General features: G+C 43.6%; 2 protein-coding genes across 3 annotated transcripts in view; one reads left to right on the forward strand and one right to left on the reverse strand.

The window, feature by feature from the left end:
- Nucleotides 1–735: 735 nt before the first annotated feature.
- Nucleotides 736–15193, reverse strand: Nsmce4a (NSE4A component of SMC5/6 complex). Its single transcript, XM_034491149.2, has 11 exons — nt 14789–15193; nt 13725–13802; nt 10967–11097; nt 8531–8682; nt 6688–6787; nt 5855–5945; nt 4711–4805; nt 3286–3334; nt 1940–2031; nt 1765–1851; nt 736–906 (listed from the first exon to the last, which is right to left on the reverse strand). Exons 1-10 carry the CDS (start codon nt 15069–15071, stop codon nt 1777–1779), a joined length of 1146 nt encoding a protein of 381 aa, XP_034347040.1. The 5' UTR covers nt 15072–15193; the 3' UTR covers nt 736–906; nt 1765–1776.
- Nucleotides 15194–21792: 6599 nt separating this feature from the next.
- Nucleotides 21793–23412, forward strand: part of Tacc2 (transforming acidic coiled-coil containing protein 2) — a 214624-nt gene continuing 213004 nt past the window's right edge. For both annotated transcript variants that reach the window (XM_076911611.1, XM_076911624.1), the window contains exon 1: nt 21793–21890. The gene's annotated coding sequence lies outside the window, so the exon portion shown is untranslated. The remainder of the gene's footprint in view (nt 21891–23412) is intronic.

Consider the following 23412-nt stretch of genomic DNA (forward strand, 5'->3'; position numbering starts at 1 on the left):
ATGCATCACTTGTGTGGGCAGATCATGGGGAGGGGCCACATCACACAGGTGGAGGCCAGAGTTGTAGAACTCATTCTCTCCTTCCACTTTAGTGTGGGTATGAAATGTTCACTCATGAGCCATCTCTCCAGTCACCAAGTGATTCTTATTAAAGTAAGACACAGCCTGATGAAAATCATAGAATCTTTTTTTTTTTTTTAAAGAGAGAAGTATGGTGCAGGGTAATCCCCAAAGTAGAATCGATGGCTGCTAGGGCAGTCTCCTAGGAGACAGAAAGAACTTGAATCCAGAGCCTTCTGCTGAAAGAGTACCTGAAATAAGAGAAAAAGACTTAAAGCAGAAAGCTCGGGAGAAGGAACCCAGAAAGGGCCGACTAGAAAGCCCAACATGGATGGGCAGAGCAGAGGAACATGCAGCAGAATGGACTGACACTTGGTGCTGCTAGGGGCATCACCCAGCATGATTTGCCAGATGATGTGATAGCTCCTTGGGTGGAAAGCATAGGCCAAGCCACGTCAAAAATATTTAACTATTTTTAACTGACAAAAGAAAAAATTTTCATCTGGCACAACCTATCTGTTGGCTTGGCCAGCTAACTTTACAACTACAGAGACATAAGAAGCACTGTGTTATCAGGTACTAACATCCTAAGTAAAGCTCTTATTGGGAAAGGACTAGAAAAAAAGAGGACCCCCACTCCCCAACACACACTCCCAGAGACAATAAAGACAATCATTTGTGAATATGGCAGTGGATTTCCTTTAATCAAAGACAACCATGACAAATCCAATAACTATCAAAAGCTACATCTTACTAAAAACAAATCTCCATCTTTAAAAACATTTAATCATACATATATACAATGCATGCTGGTCTCCTTTCAGGATTTCACTATTGCCTTCAGTTCTAAAAAATAAAAATAAAAATAAAAGAGATTAATAGCAGATAAGCCAAAGCTCACGTAATACACAGAAATGCAATTTAGTGACCAGCCCCTCGTCACCGAGTAGGACCAGGTTAAACTACTGCATTCCTCATAGAGTTAACTCCCTTTCCCTCAAGACCGTCTGACAGAGGTAAGCTCTCTCGGAACAAAAGTTCAGTTAATTGAAATACACACTGAGTTTACATAATGTACTTTAAAAGCGCATTTTCTCAAAATTATTAAAAAATGAAGCTAAATGATATATCTAGTTATTTTATAAACAGACTTACAGATAAAGAAAATGTGTAAAATGAAGTGACCCCACAAGGTTTTAAAATCAAGGGGCAGAGCCAACAGATCCAAGGTTGATTCCACCCATTGCTGTCTTCAGGAAAGAATACCATTTCGTTTACTAAGATTTTTTTCTAGAAATATCCACCTTTGTAAAAATGGGATTTTTTTCATAGCATAATTCATTTCTGAAATGTGCATTTACCAGCATCCCTCTGAGGGAATTCTATTCTGATAGGAATTCTATCCCATCTTCCTTTTCTGCTTTGTGCAGTCACAACACTGGGGAGGTCTCCATATTCCACGTACTTATCATTAGTGAAAACAAACCCACAAAGAATCCTCCTGCCCTGCTCTTGCATCTACAGATCTCAAGACCACCACAGTAGCGGGCCTCACACTCCTGCCTGCCTTTACCAGTTACACAGTTCAGGACTTGGACGCTAGAGGGAGACAAACCCCAGATGTCATGGGAATGAGGAACTACTAAGGCTTGGGTTGCCTAATAGAATTTTAATACAACTGTGTGGCTGTCTTGGAAATGTTACCTTCAGCTGGCATCAGGCACTTAGCCGCTGCTGGCTCTGACTCAGAGAGATCACAGGCTCCGAAATTTCAAAGGTCTTCACAATCTCCTGCTCAGAAATGAACATTTAGGCAATGGATTCATAGCAAAGGGAAGCTCAGATCAGAACCGCACTGGGGTGAGCTGCAGGGCCTTACCTCCCAGTCATGATAACTCAAAGCTATAATTCCTTGACTCCTAATTTGAATGTTTTGGTCAATTCCCTCACTTTCTTCATTAATCACAGGCTCTGTTTAAAAGACAAAGATTTCAAAAATAATCAATCAGAACAGGTAACTTGAACAGCAATTGATCACAGGATTGAAGCTGGTACTGAAGATACTTATATGTACTTCCTAGGATGCCACGTACTACAAACAGTTTAGTTGCATACCACGTAAACCCGCTGATTTCCACGTTAATCATGGTGTCTTTTTCTAAACATTTTCACATATCTGTGCACTTGGCACTTAGCTAAGCCTTAGTGAGTCCAAGATGAAGCTGAGCGCACGTAACAAATAACTGCAATGGAAGTCCTTAGTTCTCCACAAGGGGCTTCAGAAGGGCACGAGCGAGAGAGACTGTATGCAGGTAAGAGTGAAAAGTGCAGAACCACAGAGGGAAGGCGCTGGCAACACGGACATGTGATAGTCAGAAAGAAGGAAACAACAAAAGTTATAAACATTAAAAGTTAGGGGGATTTATCATTTTATTAATCTTTAAAATAGATGGTTTTAAAACCATACTACTTTCAGAAATTTCAGTTAACTAGGGCAGATAATCAGGCACGATGGCACATGCTTTTGATCCCAACATGCAGAAGGCGGAAACAAGAGGATCTCTTTGAGTTCAAAGCTAGTGTGTTCTACAGAGCAAGCTCTAGGCTAGCCAGGGGCACATGGTAAGGCCATCTCAGTAACAGAAAAAAAAAAAAAAAAAAAAAAAAAAAAGAGGTAGTGGCAGGAGCCTTTCATTCCTGCACTTGGGAAACAGAGGCAGGTGGATCACTGTGAGTATCAGGTCTGTCTGGTCTACATAGTAAGTTCCTGGACAGCCAGGACTATGGAGACAGACCCTGTCTCAAAACAAACAAACAAGCAAACAACCCAAAACAAAAACACAACAAAAACCCAGAAGCTTTTAATTCCAGCACAAAGAGTAAGGAAGATTGAGAGTTTAAGGCCAGCCTAGACTACAAAACAAATTTCAGGTTAGCCTAGACCATTTGGGGGGGATGAGCCGGGGGTGGAAGAAGAAAAGAAAAAAGAATACATTTAGCAGAATAAATGCATTTCATAAACTCTAATTTTTTAAAATTTTATCTTATGTATGTGAGTACATTGTCACTGTCTTCAGATAACACCAGATCTCATTACGGACGGCTGTGAGCCACCATGTGGTTGCTGGGAATTGAACTCAGGACCTCTGGAAGAGCAGCCAGTGCTCTTACCTCTGTGCCTTCTCTCCAGCCCCAACTAATTTCTATGAACAGAGTACAATTTACCTATTATTGGCAGCCGGTCTTGGTCAAGTCTTATTCTTGCAAAACCATCCTAAAACAAAAACATGATTTTAAGCAAACACCCAAATCTACTGCATGAAAATAGTTAGAAAAATCTCAGATAGCCAAAACGTACCGTAAGTCACAGACAAGACTTTTCTCACATCGACCGTCACAAAGATTATTGCTCACATTTCTAATTGACTTTTACCAGACACAGATTCCATAGAACTTTATTATATTACTATTATTACTATGCTAATCCTTGGAGGAATGGACGGAACTACGGTGGACTTATAGACATCAGAGGACAACCTGTGAAGTTGATTCTCTCCTGCAGTTTTACCCACTGTGCCAACTCAGCAGTCCTCTCCCCTGAGAAACTCTCAGGGGCAACCATCTTCTTCTTTAACTGATTTATGCATTCTATTACATATATTCCACGTTTTAACATGCATTATTCTGTCACTGGGACCACTGGCAAACATGCCTCTGTTGTTTGACAGAGTACATGGGTAAATACAAGCTTTTGTCTAAATTTAAAAATCAAACTTATCTTACATGCTCAGGAATGCAACATGCGGTGAAGCTTGGGTCGTAGTTCAAATCTTTAACACTGTGAAGGGTTCCTTTTAGTGATGTGTAGACGGTCCACACGGAAGGAACTACAAAACTCCTGCAAGCCCTCCCATAGAGCCTTTATCCACACCCACCAGCTGTTTTACCATATTAACTTTATCACTTCTATATTATTATTATCATTACATGAGAGATGTGAGACTGCCCCCTCCTCCTGCTTCTTTGGTCTCTTGTTTCTTGAGAATAAGTTTTTTCTTTCTGTCTCACTCCCCACCATCCGGAGAAAGGGTTTCTCTGTGTGGTCCTGGCTGTCCTGGAACTCACTCTGTAGACCAGACTGGCCTTGAACTCACACAGATCTGCCTGCCTCTGCCTCCTGAGTGCTGAGACTAAAGGCCTGCACCATCACCACCTGGCAAGCTTATTTTTAAATAGCATGAAAACTTCAGGAACTCTACCATATTGTAATCATTTCATATTCAAGCTTTACCGTTATTCTTAGAACTAGAAGTATTTCAAATTTGGGGGAATATGGGACTATCTGCATAGATACAGTGAGGTGTCTTGGAATTGGGAACCTAATCTATTTAATTAAATTCATTTTTGCTCCCTATACCCTTCATGCTTCCAGAAGGTAACTTCATACTCTATTATTAACAGTCCTGCTTCAGTAGTTGTGAATTTCAGGTTGGTAATGCTTACCTTGTGATTTTTAAAAACTAAAAGCAACCCATAAATTTTAGTTTACCTAACATACCAATTAATATTCTGCTATAATGGACAAATACCTCTATCAGCTGTGTATCATTTTAAAGACATCTAAGATGTTAGAGAAACCTGAAGCCTTACCCGTATGATGAAGGAAACATGAAAGATGTTTTCCACTGTACGGGGGAAAGAATGTGGGTCAACCACGAAATCAAAAAATGACATTGGAGTATCAGCTGTAGAAAAAAAAAAAAAAAAAGACAATCTTCAAAACACACAAAAAAACTATTTCAGAACAAGGTCTATGCCCTAACATTCACCAGAGACAAAAAGGAACACACAGGCCTCCTGCTGTGGGAAGTAAGTTGTTCTGAAGGTCAGTTAGGCTTTTCCATTAAAATATAGATAACTGACCTGGCAGCCACCCAGAGAGCCACCCTCAGAGATAGTGGCTCAAACACACCAAGTCATGGAAAGATCCCACTTTAGCAGTTTGTACAAGAGGAAAATGCAACAAAGAACCTTTCCAGTGATAAGGATTATTAACTACATTTATGAGACAGCCATACCATGGGAAACCGTGAAAAGAATAAGAGCCAGTTGTGTGATGTCGAACAATGACCACAGGGAAAGCCACACCACGGAGGTGCGGATCATGATTAGACTAGAAAAAGAAAAATAAAGGTACCCTCCCCCCAAAAACTAACGACATGTATATTTACACAAAATAAACAGAAAACACTGCTTAAGTAGGCACCCGTTTGACAAGTGGCCTACATGAGGGAGGTAGATACTTTTATTGGGGCTGGTGACAAGCCTCTAAGGTTAAGAACACAGGAACAGGCATGTATGTTGTACACAGACATACAGGCTAGCAAAACACATAAAATAAAAATAACAAATCTTTCTTTAAAAAAAAATAGTGACCTAAATACTTTTTAAGTTACTTTATCAACATCACATGAGATATTAAGGAGGAAAAGCTTCATAAAATATGTTTAACAAAAAAAAGAAAGTGAGACAGGTGTTGTATCTTCTGCCTGTAATACACCCTGCACTCAGGAAGCTAAGGCAGGCAGGCTCCCATTGAATTTGAGGCCAGCCTAAACTACTGAGTTCTGGGCCAGTCTGGGCAATAACTACTTTAAAAAAGAAAAACAGGAAAGAGTCACAATGACTCAAATATATGCATTTGAAAATGCCTTTTACATAAAATAACCTTGTAGAAAGTGACACGCCCGATAAACACCGTGGACAGCACTTTTTAACTTGGCGCCATACTTACGGTCTTCTCGAAAGTATGTCTGCAACAATCCCAAGATCCTCTCTACTTCTTTCTCAGTTGCTTCTTGGTGAGATTCTTCCATGCACTTCAACTGGGAAACAAATCATCAACAGGCTCACCCACCCGGCACACAGTAGTTAACAATCTTTCCCTCTCTATTGCACATCCAAACCTCAAAGTTCTGCTTGGGCTTGCTAGCTTTTTAACTTACGTATCTTAAACTTTACAGTATAAAAAAAAAAGTCTTCTCATTTAAGTAATATCCTTATATTCTTAGTAGATGGACAATGCCACCAAACAGCTAGCTCAACTGTCTTTAGATTAAACAAAGTCACAACCAATGGTTTAGGACAGTAGTTCTCGAGTGGTCATGATCTTGTCCCACAGGGGTCAATATTGGAGACATTTTTGGTTATAGCTGGTGTGGTGCTTTTAGTATTTAGTGAGTAGAGGCAAGAATTCTAAACATCTTAACAATGCCCAGGACAGTTCCCTCACAATAGGAATCACCCAGCCCTAAGAGCTGACAGCACTAAGGTTGAGAAACTCTGGTTTGGAAGAAATGATTAAGACTATACAAGTAAGTGAAAGTGAACAATCCAACACATGTTAAGAGACATTTGAAATAAAATGTTTGAATGACAAGAACCTGACTCTAGACCATCACACTTAGAGACTTTTTAAAAATAGAGTCAGGGTGTTACTATGTAGCTCCAGATGGCCTGACCTAGAACTTTTTATGTAAGCAAAGCTGGCCCCCAACTCCAACAACACCCAACCTCATATATATTAAATATAGGTTAGTCTAAAAACACAATATCTGAAAAACAAACCTGAGCAGGCATTGCCCGCTGCTCTTCTATCATTCGAGGCTGTCTTGGACGGTCACTTCGTGGCTTTGGCACAGGGAAGTCTCCATGTATTGAACCCAACCTAGTGAAAAATATGCTTTCATGTCTTTTTTGTTTCTTTTATAAACAACCCCACTTCCCTGACTAAATAAAAGCTGTTGCTGGAGTCAAACTAGTGAGAGAGATTCAGGCTGTCACATCTTGTCTGCTCCATTTATGTTTCGACAAGAACTTGAGTTTGTCACTCAGATGCCCTCTCTGACACTTCCCTGGTGCTCTAGACTACAGTAAGCTGCTGAAGCTATTTGTGGAGTCCTCCCAACTAGCCTCTTAACTGTCACATCTGCCTACTACCCTCTGCCTCCCAAGTGCTGGGACTAATGGAGTGACCACCACATCTGGTTAGAGCTAACTGTGTTCAGAAAGATGAGCACAGGTCTAGGGAAGCCAGGATAGTGGCTCACAGCTGAGGACAACTGACGACACCCAGCATAATGATGGGATTCTCTCAAGACTCTATCCTCCCCCAAAAGCCAATCAGCAAACAACAACAAAAACTAATCCTAATACAGCCTTCAGCTGAGTAATACATGTATCATGTACAGTTAGTTCAAGGTCCCTAGAAACTAATCCCATTTCCTTGATATATTTGAGATAAACGTATATAGTACAGATGGAGCAAAATTAATCTGCACATTACCTCAATGTGATAGCTCCTATACCGTAGTGTTAAGAGAGCCTTTTGGCAGAAATATCTACCCAAACACAGACAAGATCCAGTTGGGAAATGTGATCATTTGCTGATATCCACTAGGGAAAAGTTACTGGAGGCATCCAGGTTAGGACCAATGGGTGAGAAAAGCTCACCAGAAAGATGAGGGAATGTACATCAGAGGACCAGGCAACATAAGTATGGGGCAGAGTTGTGAACAATTCATATGGCTAGAAATTGCACTGGATGCTGACAAAGGCTAAGGCTTTCCCTTTACATGCCAGGACTTAAGACAGAGATTAACACTGAACAAAAACACACTTGGATTTTATCACACAAGAAAAAAGTGTGTATCGTTTATACAATAGTTCTGGGCATCTCAGTTGCCAGGTATGGTACAGATGCCTGGGCCAGGACCTATAACCCTGCTACAACCTAATTCCACAAATCACTCTAATACAGACTCTACCAATCTCAGGCTTAAAGGAATTAAAGACCAGTATCCTGGAGCTATGGGGGAAGAAAGGACTAGACCACACTGGACAGCTGCCCCAGGGAGAGGGTCTACTGCAGAAGAGAAGCTGTACACCTGGAGGCTACCTTAAAAGAACCAGCAAAAGCATCCTTGGTTTTCAGGCACAATACTAGAGTAGCCACTTCATTTCCTAGGTCCAGACAATGAGCTGGCTAAACAGTCTTCAAATACAGTGAGTGATCATGCAAAAGGATGCTCTAATAAATAATAAACTGCCATAATTGCAAGATAATCTCAGTAGGAGCCTTCATCCTCCTGCACGATAAAGATTTCAGGTATGATAAACAGATTCAGAAACACGCTACAAACCTCAAAATCTCTGAACTAAAAAGCAAACTAACCAAGAGCACCGTGGTAGGGGTCCTGCCCTGTGACATCTCTTGCTAAGGGAGTACAGGGGCCTGTTGATTCCAGTCACACTTATGGATTTCTGTTCATGTCTGGGGAGTCTCTGAACAATGGCTTCATGATTGTGACTTCCTTACTACTTTAAAATCTTTGTCACTACATAAAGATAGTTTAAGGTTTACAAATTATGATTATGGCTAGTCTGTTGGATTTTTTGAAAATAATCTTACAGAAAGTGGAATGTATGGGTTTTATTAAAGATGTTTTCTGCTGTTTTGCCTGATATTTTCCAGGAGTCATAGACAATTAATTCAATATCAGTTCTGTCTTCATCACGGAGGAATTCATCAGCTTCCAGGGGATTTACACCCATATGTGTCAGCTACAAAAAAAAAAAAAAGAGAGAGAGAGAGAGAGAGAGAGAGAAAGAGAGAGCGAGAGAGAACAAAAGAAAAAAGTTAAACCACAGGCAAACATTCTCCAAAGTCAACAGAGGCCAGAGGGAGTACCTGTTTTCATCTTTCATCTTAGCTTGACTTCTTATTGCAACGAGAATCTTACCTATAGATCCCTATTCAAAAGTACCTTCTGTTGTGAGAAAATATTCCTCAATATACTGAGAACTTTTGGTGAGACAGTGAGATGGTTTGGTTTAGCAGTTCTCAACCAGGGCAATTTTTCCCCTAAAGGATGTTTTGGCACTACAAAACATTTTTGGCAGTCAACAACTGACATGCTGTGGCACCTAGTAGGTAGAGGCCAGGGAAACCGTCCTAGAGTGCACAGTGGAAGCATTCAAAATACAGAGGTACCCAACCCAAATGTCATTTGTGCTAAGGCAGAGAAACCCTGTTCCTCTCCACTCCAGCCTAAGGAGCTTGAGAATGGCAGGCACTGAGCTCAGAGAGGCCTACTGGGGTACAGGCCGCTCCATTAGGAGCAAAACCATACTAGCAGGGAAACCAAAGACCTCAAACCGAGCACTCCAGTATAGAAACAAAAGTTTAGCTGGCTCTCAGATGCCAGTGACTGGTCAATTTCCTAAAAGGGACCTCAGTATATCCAGAGAGCAGCAACACACAAGAAGAAACTCCTAACAGTGTCTCTTCCTGAGGAGACTTGGCAACAAATCAAACAATTCTCTTGTCTCTATTTTACAGAAGTGTATTATGACAGCCAGGTGTAGTGGGTATTATACTACATTAGTTTCTTAAGAAAGAATACATTTATTATATCAGGTGGTAATATGCCTACAAGTTCTTAAGGAAGTAGTATGTATAAACAATAATTAGAAAGCCTTTAATGTACCCAGACTTTGAGAGAGGGAAGGGAAGCTGCAAGGACCTGATCAGAGTGGGACAATGGCTCTCCTCCACTCTTTTTTTTTTTTTTTTTTTTTTTTTTTTTTTGGTTTTTGAGACAGGGTTTCTCTGTATAGTCTTGGTTGTCCTGGAACTCACTCTGTAGACCAGGCTGGCCTCCAACTCAGAAATCCGCCTGCCTCTGCCTCTCAAGTGCTGGGATTAAAGGCATGCACCACCACTGCCCAGCTCTCCTCCACTCTTTTGCCATCCAATCTAGAGGGCCTCACTATGAAGCCCTGGCTGGCCTGGCTGGAACTCAGAAATCCGCCTGCCTCTGCCACCTGAGTGCTGGGATTAATGGCATGAGCAACCATACCCGGCCTTCTCCTTTAATGTTTTATTGTGATGTTACACTTAGAAAAGTGTCCCCAACTAGACTCCAGAAAACCACTTCCTGCTTTAAGACTTCAACTTACTGTGATGTTATTTAAAGGTTAAAGCATAACTTTTATTTTAAAAACACTTAGCACCAGGCAGTGGTGGCGCATGCCTTTAGTCCCAGCACTTGGGAGGCAGAGGCAGGTGGATTTCTGAGTTTGAGGCTAGCCTGGTCTACAGAGTGAGTTCCAGGACAGCCAGGGCTACACAGTGAAACCCTGCCTCGAAAAACCAAAAAAAAAAAACCAAAAAACAAAAAAATTAGCATGTGTATACCAGTCAACATTTCCAAAGTAAGTTGTACTTCACAAGACTTAGTTTAAGAAAACAATAAAACTTTAAAAACAACAAATTGCAAATAATAGTGTTCCCCGTTATTTTATGAAGTAATTTAATCATTTTATCTGGTCCAACCTCACAAATGCTGACTTTTTCCCAACACTGGGTATTAAACCAAGAGTCTTCTGCACGCTAGGCAAGTACTCTACTATTGAACTGCACCTTCACACTCCCTGTCCTACAATTTTAAGGAAAGGGCCTCTTCACATAACCCAGCCTTACAATCCTCCTGCCTCAGGTTCCCGAGTAGCTGAGATGACATGTGTGTCCTAGCACACACAGCTTAAGCCATTCTAATAACTTTTTAAAGCATAAAAGCACTATTAGAATTTGGTGTTCTGCTGGGTATGGTAGGATAAAGGACACGCCTTTAATCCCAGCACTCAGAAGGCAGAAGCAGGGGGATCACTATGAGTTCCATAGAGATCTGTTTAATCTGTTAACATCCTAAAAACCTCTGTAGAACACTCTAAGACCAAAAAATATAAGAGGAAACCATCTGCAAACTGATATGGGCAAGTAGAGAATTATCTAATAAGACATTTTAAGAAGCATTTCATTAAAATTCTGTAGCTTTGAACTTACGAGAGTTTCAACGTATCTTAACATATCAAAAGAGCTCAGGTCAGAACGCAGCTGTTTGGCTTTCTCTTTGCCCAAGTCAGAAGCCAGAACAAGAAACTGGGCATCAAGAACTGCTTCTCTTGCTCGTGACACTGCAGAACAAGAAGTAAATGTTAAGAAACCCACAGAATCCACAGGTACTCCCCCAAATTTCCAAGCACTTACTAGGATCTTTCCACTAGGCCAAAATAATCCTCAAGAGACTGGAAACGGACCCAGGGACTCTGGAAACCGGTTCCCACCACACCCCAAAACCTTAAGCACAGCTGACCAGTCCGCCTTAGAGTTCACTCTCCAGCTTTCATATTCCTGGTCGCTGAACCAGAATCTCAAGGTTTTTTTTCTTTTAGATTTATTTTATGTGTATGAGTGTTTTCCTGCATGCATGTATACATGGCATGTGTGAACCTGAAGCCCATGGAGATCAGAAGAAGTCAACATATCCCCTGGAACTGGAGTTATGGATGGTTATACATTGGACACGTGGGTGCTAGGAATCAAACCCGGGTCTTCTGCAAGAGCAAGAAGTGCTTTTAACTGCTGAACTATCTCTCCAGCCCCGACTGACCGAGCCATAGTCTCTTAACAACCCCAGTATAACAAAGACTTGTATGGAACGTAACACCTGTCTCTCTGACTCCCACATTCTAATGTCCATCCTCACCTGAGCTGGGGTAAGTCACAGGGAATGGCCACTACAGGTAGGGAGAGATGCTACAAAGTCTATAGAGGAAGAAAGGTTCAACTGAAAGATAGGCCGAGCTAAGGGGGTTAAGTTAAACAGCCCCTATCCTATGCATCACAGAGGATCTGAAATAGCAATGTAGGAAGACTCTAATACAAGACAAGCCAAACAAACCCTAGCAAATTCAAACAGAAATGCGGTGCCCAGCATGCCCCTCAAGGCCACTTTCATTTGAGCCAATTGATTTCCTGAAGAATCCTCACAAAAACAGAAAACACACAGCTAGGGAACTCGTTGACTCTGGCTTTTGTTCTTAGCCATCATTTTTCTTTACAGAAGGAAAGATTTTAATCATCTCAAGAGTCACTTCAGAAGTGACAGAGAAAGAGAAAGCAGATGCTGGCTCCTGGGCTCTCGTCTACACCTCCCCTTGCCCAACAGCCCCATGGGCTACTGCAAGAAAAGTGCAGATCTGACTGGATAAGAACAAGTTCCCTATAGAATTAAAACAGGTGAAACACCCATGGATGCCAAGCAGGGAGGCTCTTGAGGGCCCAGCTGGGTGAATAATTTTGTCTTCTACTTTAAACGTGGGCAGTAGCTGAGGGAGGTGATGTGGAAGAAGTCAGTATGATGTATGGTTGATGGTGGGGGAGCAAATAAGCCAATCACAGATGAGACCATGGGTCCAGGCTATGATGGAAGAGAAAGTTTGACAGTGAAAAAGGGATCTGCTGCGGGCGGAAGAGGAGCCCCAGCCCTTCAGTTCTGGAGGTAGCTTAATGTATGTTCTAGAACAAGAAGGTGAGTTGTAAGGAGGCCACAGCCAGAGCAGGAAAGACAGAAAGAAGGATGCTCACTAAATGCTGTGACAATGCAAACAACCAGGCATCCTGGATGACTAGAAGCACACTGTCCACAAGAACATGAAGAACTGTGGTTAGCAGGGAACAGGCCCACCCTGGCTTCTCTCCTTATCACTGCAGTCACCCCTTTCTGTCCCCAAAGCAGTGACAGAGGCCTGAAGAGGACACGGTCTGTGTAGCTGTCCCGGGGCTCCCGTCAGGGAGTATACCCACCTCCGTCATTGGATACCGGCCAAAGCGGTTGCCACTATAACCGACTGTTGATGCTTTTAATTGAAACTAAGATTGTGGTTTTAAATCCCCATGATCATGGGGCTGGGGAGGAGAGTCAGCAGTTAACACAGAGTACTGTTCTTCCAAGAGGCCCTCTGGGTTGGATTTCCAACACCTTTGTCAGACAACTCACAACCTCCTTGTAACTCCAGCTCCGGGAAGAATCCAATATCCTCTTCTGGCCACCACAGATGCAGTACTCGTGTGCACAAACCCACATATATATCAAACAAACAAACTCCCAGGAGACAGATTTCAACACCGAAAGTTCTTCCCCACTGCCCCCAACCACACACAATAGTTGTGCCTGTAGATAAGACCACCTCCACTATGTTATAGGTGGGCCAACAGCTAGAGGGAAGACCCTTTACATGACAGGAAAAGAAAGAAGATCTCTGAGGCTAGCTGCATTCTTCTCTAGTTCATCTATCTGCTTAATGGAACATACAAGTGAAGCTCTCAAATTCCAGCTAGCAAAAGAATCAAGGGAAGAGGCTTCATCTGAGACAGGCTTTGTCTGTGTTATCTCTAGATGCACAGGAGCTGGCTCTGTAGACCAGGCTGGCCTTGAACTCAGAGATCCACCTGTCTCTGCCTCCCCAGTACAGGGGTTAAAGGTGTGAGCCACCACTGCTCAGCTCCTGGAAGAGGCATCTTAAAACTGATGGTACAACTCTTCCCTGACTCCCAGAAATCCATGAAGAACCCTAAAGTGTGCACTGAGCATTTCAAATGGTAAGAGCACAGTGAGAGCAGCATTGTTACTAAAACGAAAATGGTTCTGGGCCTGTCACGTGCACCAGTATATGGGAATTGTGGAATGACAGTTACTGGCACCTGTAAAAGTCATCCAATGAGTATACGCTGCAATAACAGATTTAAAATCATTAATTACCTTCATTAAACAGAGTGTTGGCTTCTTCCAGGACCTCTGTTAGTTTGTCACCAGCACTCAGTATGTCCTCCCGGTTTTCTATTTAAAAGAAGACAAAGTTAAGAGAGCTGTGCTTCATTAATAAGTAGCTGAGAGTTGCCACTTACAGTAATGAAGCTAAGTCCCACTCCTGCTTAGAATGTCTTTATCTCTTTAACAGAAAAAGGCTTTATTTTTTACAGAAAGAGACAATGTTACTGTTTCAAGCAAATTGAACTTCTGTGTGTGCCGAAGGGGACGACCTTAGATGTCATTCCCTCAGCTCACCATCACCTTTGCCTTTTGAGACAGGCTCTCACTAACCTGGAACTAGCCAAGAAGGCTAGGTGAGCTGGCCAGAGAGACCCAGGGTCTCTGCTTTCCCAAAGCTAAGCATACGAGTTTACACCACTATTTTTAGGGGACACTTTAGGGGGTTCTGGAGAATCTAATTAAGGTCATCATGGTTGCAAGAAAAGCATTTGCCGATTCAGCCATCTCCCCAGCCTCTAAAACTAGAACTCTTAACAGGAAACACTGGCTCCCTCGTATGTAACCTTACGCCAGAAGGATGACTCTTCTGCGCCTCAATACAAGGACTTGATTAAGAAGTGGTTGTCAACTTCTCAAGCAACAGGCTCACCTGGAGAGCCACACAACAAACGCTTGGGCCTACCCAGCACTTCTGAGTCAGTGCATCCGAGCTGGGCAGGGAAATGTGCATTTTAGCAATCCCAAGGGACTCCATAGCTCAGGCGCCCACGCGGAGCAAGCTAGACTGAACAAAAAGCACCTGGTGTTATTTGCTTGCCTTCCCTACAGGCTGACTGAGCTCAAACAAGTCCCCACCAGGTCTGGTCTCCCGCTTTTCCAGCCAGCCACAGAGCACCTGCGTGCCCGCCGCCAAGGTCGCGGAGGGTGCACTTAGTAAACAGGCGAAGGCACGCTGCCGCGAGCCCGCGCAGACCGGCCAGCGCCCGCACCGCCGCCGCCCTCCCCAGCCACCGAACGCCGCCGGCCCGCGCAGCCCCAAAGCGCCACCTTACGTTGGACGGAGTTGATGAGAGCGCGGTACTGATGGCGGATCTGGCGGCACAGGCCCTGGTCGTACTCGGCCTCCAAGCAGGCCGGGTCCATCAGCTCGTCCCCGGAATCAGACGTATCCGTATCCTCCAAGCTCGGGCGCTCCGCCGCCTCCCTGCGCTCCGGCGCTGCGCCGCGGCGGGCCAACGGGGACCGGGAGCGGGAACGGGAGCGGGTGCGATCCCGGTGCGGGTCGCGACCCCGGCCCCGGCCCTCAGACCGGCGGCCGCTGCTGTCCCCAGACATCGCGCCAATTCACTTTGCAAGTTCGCGGCGGCGGAGGTTCGCGCCAGAAACTGAAACCCCCAGCTGGGCTCGAGCGCCGGCTCCAGGCACAACGCAGCTCCCCGGCTGGCGCGCGAGCGCACAGCGACACCTGTGGCCCGGAGGTCGGCGACGTTGTTGACTGTAGATGTGCCTAGTATTGGCTCTCTGAGGTTCCTTGCTGTCACCATTTACTCCACACTGCAAGCAAGAGATTTAGGATTTTGGAGCTCTGATCCTGATGCCCACACCACTTAGCCATTCATCTTCTCATCGACTCTTTGGCTCCTCTGACCTTGGGGAGGACACAACAAACAAAACAGAGTTCCTTGACTATATCATAGTAAACTGTTGAGCATCCTTCTAAGTATCTGCACCACAATGGCTTGTTCACAGCTGATTCTCTGACTACAAATACCCTATAACAGGTCCAAGAAAGATAATTATATGCAATGTGGCGTCAAAGATGCATGTATACATTTTATTCCATGTAATTGTGTGTGTGCACTCACTGTGCATAGATACACATGCTTAAATGTGCATCTGAGAGTGTAGACTGAAGGTTAACTTCAGGGGTCTTCCTCTATCAGTTTCACTTTATTTTTTATTTTTTTAGATTTGTTATTTGTATATACATGCTTTATTCGAATGCACACTGTATACCAAATGCATGCAGTGCCCTCGGATGTCAGCATAGGTACGTGCAGCCCTCCTCTGAAACCAGAGTTAAGAAGAGTTTGTGAGCTGCCCTGTGGAGAATGGCAATGGACCCCTGCTCCTGTGAGAGAAACAAGTGCTTTTAACCTCTGAACCATCTCTCCAGCCCACTCTCCGCATTTTTTTTTTACCATAAGATATCTCTAGGTGTACCTGGAACTGGTCATTTTGACAGGACTTAGATAGCCAGCAAGAGCTAGGGATTTTCCTGTCGTCACCTCCACCGCACTAGGATTATAGGTCCACAGTGCCATGTACTAGTCCTTATGTCACCTTAGGGATCTTGAGGTAATCTACCCTCCCACTTCCCCTTTCCCTTCCTTCATTCCTCTCTCTCACACAGGATTTCATGTAACCCAGTCTGACCTCAAACTGACCCTGTAGCTGAAGATACTATTGAGTTCCTGATCCTCCTGAATCTGCCTCCCAAGGACTGAGTGGATTTTGAAACCGAGATCCAAAGCCTAGTGGGCTCGTTGCTACTGACATATCATTGCTTCTAGAGCCTGGGGGGTGAGAAGGGGAGAGCTAGGACGGTATGCATAAAGATCCTTACACTTATATAACTGCATTTTATTGCTGGGTTAACTTAAAACACAAATTTGCATCGAAATCACAGGGGAAGAAGGGGTGAGTGTGATTGATGCAATCTACCATTCTCTATATTAATATATACTACTGAGAAGAAATAAAACGTGGAGCTGAAGAGATGGCTCCACAGTTAAGAGCACTTACTGCTCCTACAGAGGACCTGGTGTCAGTCCTTGGTATCCACATAGTGGATCACAGCTGTCTAGAACAAAGTTCTAGAAGATCCAACACCCTCTTTGAACTCCTGCACATATGGGATGTATGTAACATCACCAGGCACACACACACAGGAAATCTCTTTAAGAAATAAAACGCAAGCTTATAGCGGTGTTTCTGGGTCTAATGCAGCAATCCAGGGGGCTTTTCTCCACTTTATGATGCTGAACTTTACGCCATTTATTTACATGATAACTTTGCCCAGAACGCTGGCAAAAATGTTATTTGTAGGTTGAGTCTGGGATGGTTTTCAGATTCCTAAAGAAGCTCTGTTGTCAGAAATCTAACTGGGCACCATCCAATTCATGAGGGCCTGGTCAAATGGAAGAAAAAGGCAGAGACAAATAGAACCTTGTATCTTTCTTCTTGAGCAACAACATCTATTTCTGCCCTCAGACATTGGACTCTTGGTTCTAGGTTGCAGACCAGTAATGCCCTGTCCTCCTCCTCCTCTACCCATGACTCATGCCCTTGACCCTGGAGTAGGGGATACACCACCTGCAGCCCTGGTGCATCAGCTTTAGACACAGACTAAATTTACTCTCCAGACCATATGTTAGTTGATGGGTTTCTTGGCTTCCCTGCCTGCATGAGGCCAGGCAGGTAATAAAACTCCTCCTTCGTATCTATGTAAGTGGTGTTGGTTCTGTGTCTCTAGAGAGTCCTGACTGATACATTCTGGTTTTATATTTATAAATTCCTCCTCGACAGTGAGAAGTCTGGTTTCTATTATCATCAATGCAGTTCCTTGTTTACCTAATCCTTCCGTTTGAAGTCCCTGCTGTGCAAGGCTCTTAGCTTTCCATCCTCTGCAGTTGCTGATGAATCAGTGAGCTTTTGCTATCTTTGTTCAAAGTGTTCATCAACCTTGGCAGTAGTCTTGCAGCCATCATTTTTTTTTTACACCTCTAACACCTGATACATCCCAGGGATCCCATCTTCTTCCTATAATACCACTTATGCTACCACCGTGAAAACATTTAACATTGCACTGTTACCTTGTACCATAGACAATTCAGATAGCATCTGGGTGACACAGTAAATCCTGTCCTATGCATGTGTTGGGTTGAGGAGCCCTCTTCAAAAATGCAAGCACAGGAGGCAGATACTGCCAGAAACAGACCAGAACACAGACCAGAAAGCAAGTCTGTAGGGCAGTTGCTGGCACAGGAGGGAAAGAAGCAGGGCCAGGCTACCCATCCTTGTAGACAAGTTAAGACATGAATGTTAGACAAGGCAAGTCCCCCACCACAGTTGAATACCCCAACCAATGGGAGCAGGATCAGTATACAACAAAGACATGCTCCCAAGGAAATCCCATATCCCTAGATCCTGACTGGTGAAGTAACTTGGCACAGATGTTTGTGGATTTGGGGCTTAAAAACCGTGTAGGATCTTAACTCAGGGGTCACATTCAGTTCCTAAATCTAGATCATGGCCCTGGTTGACAAGTCCTGAGGTATATGCTCAATAAACGATCCCTGTCTGACTGAGATCAGTGTTCCTGTGGTTTGTGAGGCAATTCCTGGACCCCAACAGTTTTAAGAGTCAAGAAAAATGCCACTGTGTGAGGCATATTGGTGCATGCCCCTAATGCCAGCACTCAGGAGGAAGAGACAGATGGCTCTCTGTGAGTCTGAGCCAGCCTGGTCTACATTCCTAGCATTTTCCAGGACAGCTAGAGTCCCTAACCCTAATAGAGAGTCCCTGTCTTAAAAAGACCAAATAAATAAATAAATGAAAAGAAAATTTATTTATTTTTACCCCTTAATTGGTTGGTGAATTGACTACATATAGAATGCTTAGTTGAAAATGAATTTCTATAAAGAACTTAAAGGAGACTTCCTCCTAAGACATTGCTTAGAGCAGTGGTCCCCTTGATGCAGGCCCTCATGTTGTGATGACCTCCCCCCCCAAACAAAAATATTTCTGTGCTGGATCAGACATGTGACTAAATTGATAGAGTGCTTGCCGACTACGGAGGAAGCACTGATTTCAAACCCCAGCATGGCATAAAACCAGGTATGATGGTGCACACCTGTAATCCGAGTGCTGAGGAGGTAGAGGCAGGGGGATCATAAATTCAAGGACATAGTTACAAATGGATTCTAGGCTAGCCTAAGACACAAAACACAGTCTCAAAGGAAACTAAACAACTTAAAAAGTGCCATTTAAGTTGTTAGGTGTGGGGCTGGAGAGATGGCTCAGTGGTTAAGAGCACTGACTGCCTCTTCCAGAGGCCCTGAGTTCAACTCCCAGCAACCATGTGGTGGCTCACAACCATCTGTAATGGGATCTGATGCCCTCTTCCCATGTGTCTGAAGATAGCAACAGTGTACTCACGTACATAAAATAAATAAATAAATCTTTAAAAAAAAAAGAATAAATTGTTAGGTGTGGTGGCACGCCTTTAATCCCAGCACCTATGGGGCAGAGGTGGGTGGATCTCCGAATTCTAGACCAGCCTGGGCTGCATAAAGGGGAGCCTTGTCTGCTTGCTTGCTTGGATCAGTTCAGTTTGATTTGGTTTAAACAACTGCTTTCATCTTTTGATCCCTTTATGGGACAGAGTTTTAGATTTTTTTCTAATTGGTTAGAAAGTAGTAAAACTTTGTCTTTAAAAAATTAAAATAAAAATGTGGATGTGGGACTGTCTAGGTATAGTGCTGACAGGTCTCCTCTTGTCAATGGAAGCCTATTAGAGAGAACTGAAAACAGATGAATTTGTTTCTGGGAGGGTCTGCTTTTAGGCCTACAGTGGGAGTTCAGCAAACCCCTCTGCATGTGTTGAGTTTCCAATATCTGCAGCTCAAAATGATCCTTTTGTCACTGTGGTACGTTCTGGACCCCTTTGGACAAGTGATCTGCTTAGGTTTTTGTTTTGTTTGTATTGTTTTTGTTTTCTGTAAATATTTAGGAGTAGTTGTAGTGGACAAAAAATGGTCATGAATTCCTTTATAATTCAGAATCTATCACTGATGGTCAATGTCTGGACAGCGGGCTTCCAGGTTCTTGGAATTGAAATAAAGGCAAAGGAGCAAAAGAAACTATTCAAAAGCAAAGAGTTACTATGTGTCAGAAACACACTCCAACCAAGCAGCGGCCTCCCTGAGAGGATTTAGAAGCCCAGGTTAGTGTTTGGAGCCTCCATTTATAGGATTCAAGAGAAGGAGGAGCCAGTTACTAAGGCTTAGTTCTTGAACAGGTTTGAATTACATAACCTTTTCTCTAGTGTGCATCTGCTTTTTGTGATGCATCTGATTTTAATTGTACATGCTCCCATTTATGCATAAGCATCGGTGTATCTAGAAGACTCCTCCTAAAAACTCACTCAGAGGATGCAGTTTGCCTTATTGCCCAGGCACTCAAAACCATTCTAGGCCAGACCTAGTCCCTCTTAATCCTCAATATATCCAGGAATACATCTGAGTAGAGATTATTTAGGAAAGGGAAGTTATTGACTGTTGCCAGGGGCCTCAAAAGTATTCCATTGCTTGGGGTGGGGGCAGTGCACAGCTCGATGCATGTGAGGGTCCAATGTTGCCCAAAGCATTGTTAGAAGAGGGTTATGACACCTCAAGCTAAATGTAGTCTCAGCTTGCCAAGCTACTCCCTATGCTTGCTTGGCTCACTGTGCCAGTTTCTGGGTCTAGACTGTAACAGTTTGGCAGCTTCCACATTGTCTGCTGAAATCCTTACTCTTGGAGCCCACCTGCCATGTTGTGTAAAAAACCCAAGACACATGAACAGGCCACATGAAGGCCACAGATGCATTCCCAGACAAAGGCTGTGTCTCCCATCAGCCATGTTAGCAAGCCACTACGGACCTCCAGCCCAACTCTGCATAGGAGGTTATTGGTTTGGACTGAGCTCCTGCACTAGGATCAAGAAACCAGACAAACTGGCGTCATTCATGCTAAAGTACCACATCATCAAGATGGAAGCAAGCTGTTTAACTGACCTGAGAAAGCAGAAGGTCTAGCGATAACAGCCAAATTCCCAAGCAGGCTAATTTTGCAGCATATAATAAAGTTCTCTCTCTTTTAAAACAAGAGAGTCAGAGTAGTCGTTATGTTCTGTACCCCTCCCTGTTCTGCCTTTCATGGAAAGTAGCTTTATGTAACCATCTGTGTTCTGGTTTCATTTCTCTTGTGATAAAACATAAAACTAACAAAAAGCAGCTTAGGAAAAAACATAGTTTATTTGCTTACAGTTCTAAGTTCTACTCCATTATCATGGGGAAGTCAAGGCAGGAATGGGATCTTGTCTAGTTGGGTCCTTTCTACCTTGATGTCACCTCAATTCTAGGCTGAGCCTCATTTCTCCTGCTTGCTTCTGTGACCAGACCACCACCCACTTTCCGTGTCTACATAAACGGAGAAACCTCCCATAAACAGATGGTCTCTCCAGTTTGTAACATTATTTCCCTATAAACTCTTTTTTTTCCCCCTTAGCATCTGGGGGTGGGAGGCTGTGGCAAAAGAATCACCTAAGATCAAGGCCAGTCCCACTCTCCTTTCTTTTGCACCAGTGACATCGTGTTCTAGACATTTCTCTGTGCCTTACACGTGTCACTTAGGAGTTGAAGAATTTTCAGCATTGGCCCAATGAGATCTCCATCTCCTCTTCAAGTTTGCCATTGCATGGTCACTCTTTCACTCCATTAAGAACTGATAGAGTTATAGGTGTCTCATTCGGAATTGGTGCTTGGTAATAGCTTCTCATTCTTTTCTCAAGGAAGCCTACTGGCATTTCAGAAAGGACCACCTGATAATTGTAAGGTCAGTTGAAGCTGACAAGGACCTGTCTGATTTACTAGAAACACTTCTCATGTCTTTGCATGTTTTTTTTTTTTTTTAAAGGTTGCTTTGTTTTGCAAACTAGCTGTCTCCCTCAATGTGGTACCGTTTCAGGTGGATTCAGCTGCAGCCTGTGGCATGAGACATTAACTATTCCAGGTGAACTTGGAGGAAAACAAAGAGGAGGCAGCTGGCAGCACCTGCAAGCACCCTGCTCCTTGTTAACCTTCTCACTCTCCACTCCCCTCCCAGGCTGCAAGAGACTTCTGGAAAGCTGCCGCCTGGCCCGGGTCAGATTGCTTACACACCGCTGCCTCCCAAGCCAGTGTTCCCAACCTTAAGCCAGTACACATTTATAGAACAATTTCATGTGATCCTGTGGAAGGCAGACCACAGCCAGAGGACAGTGCTTTGATGTGACCTCAGAAAGAAGCCTCTTACCCCCTTACTTCTCTCCACACTAAGAGGAGGACACTGGGTGAGTCTCAGACTGATGGCTTCATTCCTTGATGCATGCTGGTAACCTGGTTTGGCTACTGAGGTTAGAGGGTTTCACAAGTTTCTCCTTATAAAGTGAAATTCAAAGCACATCTGTGCTTCCCCTCCCCCCACATAGCCTTCTAAACCAAATGATTTGTCTTTTTTTTTTCTTTCTAATACGTTACTGGTTACTTTGGGTAAAATACAAACATGAATCTGGACCATGGTCCCTCCGTTTATAAAATGAGGGATGAGGCAGTAGATAACTATAGTAATTTCTCATGGGCTCTGAGGTTCTGTTCTTTCCAAGTGTTGGTGGTTGTGCAGAATGATCACTTGAGAGCCCCTAAGACAGAGGGGGACCGTTATTTTAAAATTTATCTTGCTGTTGGCCTTGAGATAGCTGAGAATATATTTCTGTCAACTGTCATTAGTAGCATTTCAGACCTTTTGTTGATGTTGTGGCTGCCAACTCCAAGAGCTGCCATCTGGTCTCCCCAAGACTGCATTTCTGAGTTTAACTTGGTATCACTTACAATTGAATCATCAGGTCAAAGATGGAATTAGGCAAAATCGGTTCAGTTACTCAAAAGGGTGTGTGTGTATCTGTGTGTGTGTGTGTGTGTGTGTGTGTGTGTGTGTGTGTACTGTTTTTTACAATGTCCCCCAAACCATAAGGGCCGTGAGACTCAAATTCCTTATCTAGATTCCATCACCTATGATCTATCATGGAATACCAGCGTCTGCATTTGCACAGAGGGCTGAGCTCAGACAGGGTGTAGCTCAGTTGGAAGACTATTTCCTAGCACACATGGAGCCCTGGCTTCAATCACCAGCACCTGGCCAATACTGCATAAACCAGGAGTGATGGGTAAGATGTATAATGCTAGCGCTGGAGTCAGGAGAATCAGAAGTTCAAGATCATCCTCTCCATTTACATAGGCTTCAAGAACATCCTAAACTGCCTAAGACCCAGTCCAAAATTAAAAAAAAAAAAAAAAAAAAAAAAAAAAGGCAACATAACAGTTCGAGGTTTAGTTGCTGCTCAATTTCAAATCAACCCACTGTCCTTTGTATTTGGGATTCTGTGCTCAGGTCTAGCAAGAGCCCTGTCGGCTTCTCTTACCTTCCTTAAGTAAGTCTAGGTTTAGAGGAATACTAGTTCTGCTGTAAATATGATCCTGGGTTTCTGGCTCTGCATCCTGTTGCTCTGCAGGTGTATCAGACAGGACTCAGGCAGTTCAGAAAGATCCCTGCCGCTATTGTCTGAGAACTCTGCTTGCTAGACGGAAGTCGCTTGTGGGGTCCTTGATAGGATCTCGCCTAAGTGAAGGAGAGGAAAAGAAAGGAGACAATGGATGGGGTTTGAGGCCAGCATCCGGAGAGTCTGGAAACTGGTTGTATATGTAAAAGGAAGAGAAATTAAGCAAAGGACGAGCAGTAGCCAGACATCCATCCCTTCTTTCCACTTAGCAACACTCAAGGGTGCCACTCTTTGGTATTCTTAACTAGAAGTGCTG

Source organism: Arvicanthis niloticus, chromosome 1 (assembly GCF_011762505.2).
Source record: "Arvicanthis niloticus isolate mArvNil1 chromosome 1, mArvNil1.pat.X, whole genome shotgun sequence".
Taxonomy (NCBI): domain Eukaryota; kingdom Metazoa; phylum Chordata; class Mammalia; order Rodentia; family Muridae; genus Arvicanthis; species Arvicanthis niloticus.

Coding starts and splice junctions, on each gene's coding strand:
- Nsmce4a (XM_034491149.2), bottom strand. CDS start 15,071: ATGTCTGGGGACAGCAGCGGCCGCCGGTCTGAGGGCCGGGGCCGGGGT. Junction 8,683..10,966: donor TAAGATACGTTGAAACTCTC/GTAAGTTCAAAG, acceptor TTTTTTTTGTAG/CTGACACATATGGGTGTAAA. Junction 2,032..3,285: donor AGACCGGCTGCCAATAATAG/GTAAATTGTACT, acceptor TCTTTTAAACAG/AGCCTGTGATTAATGAAGAA.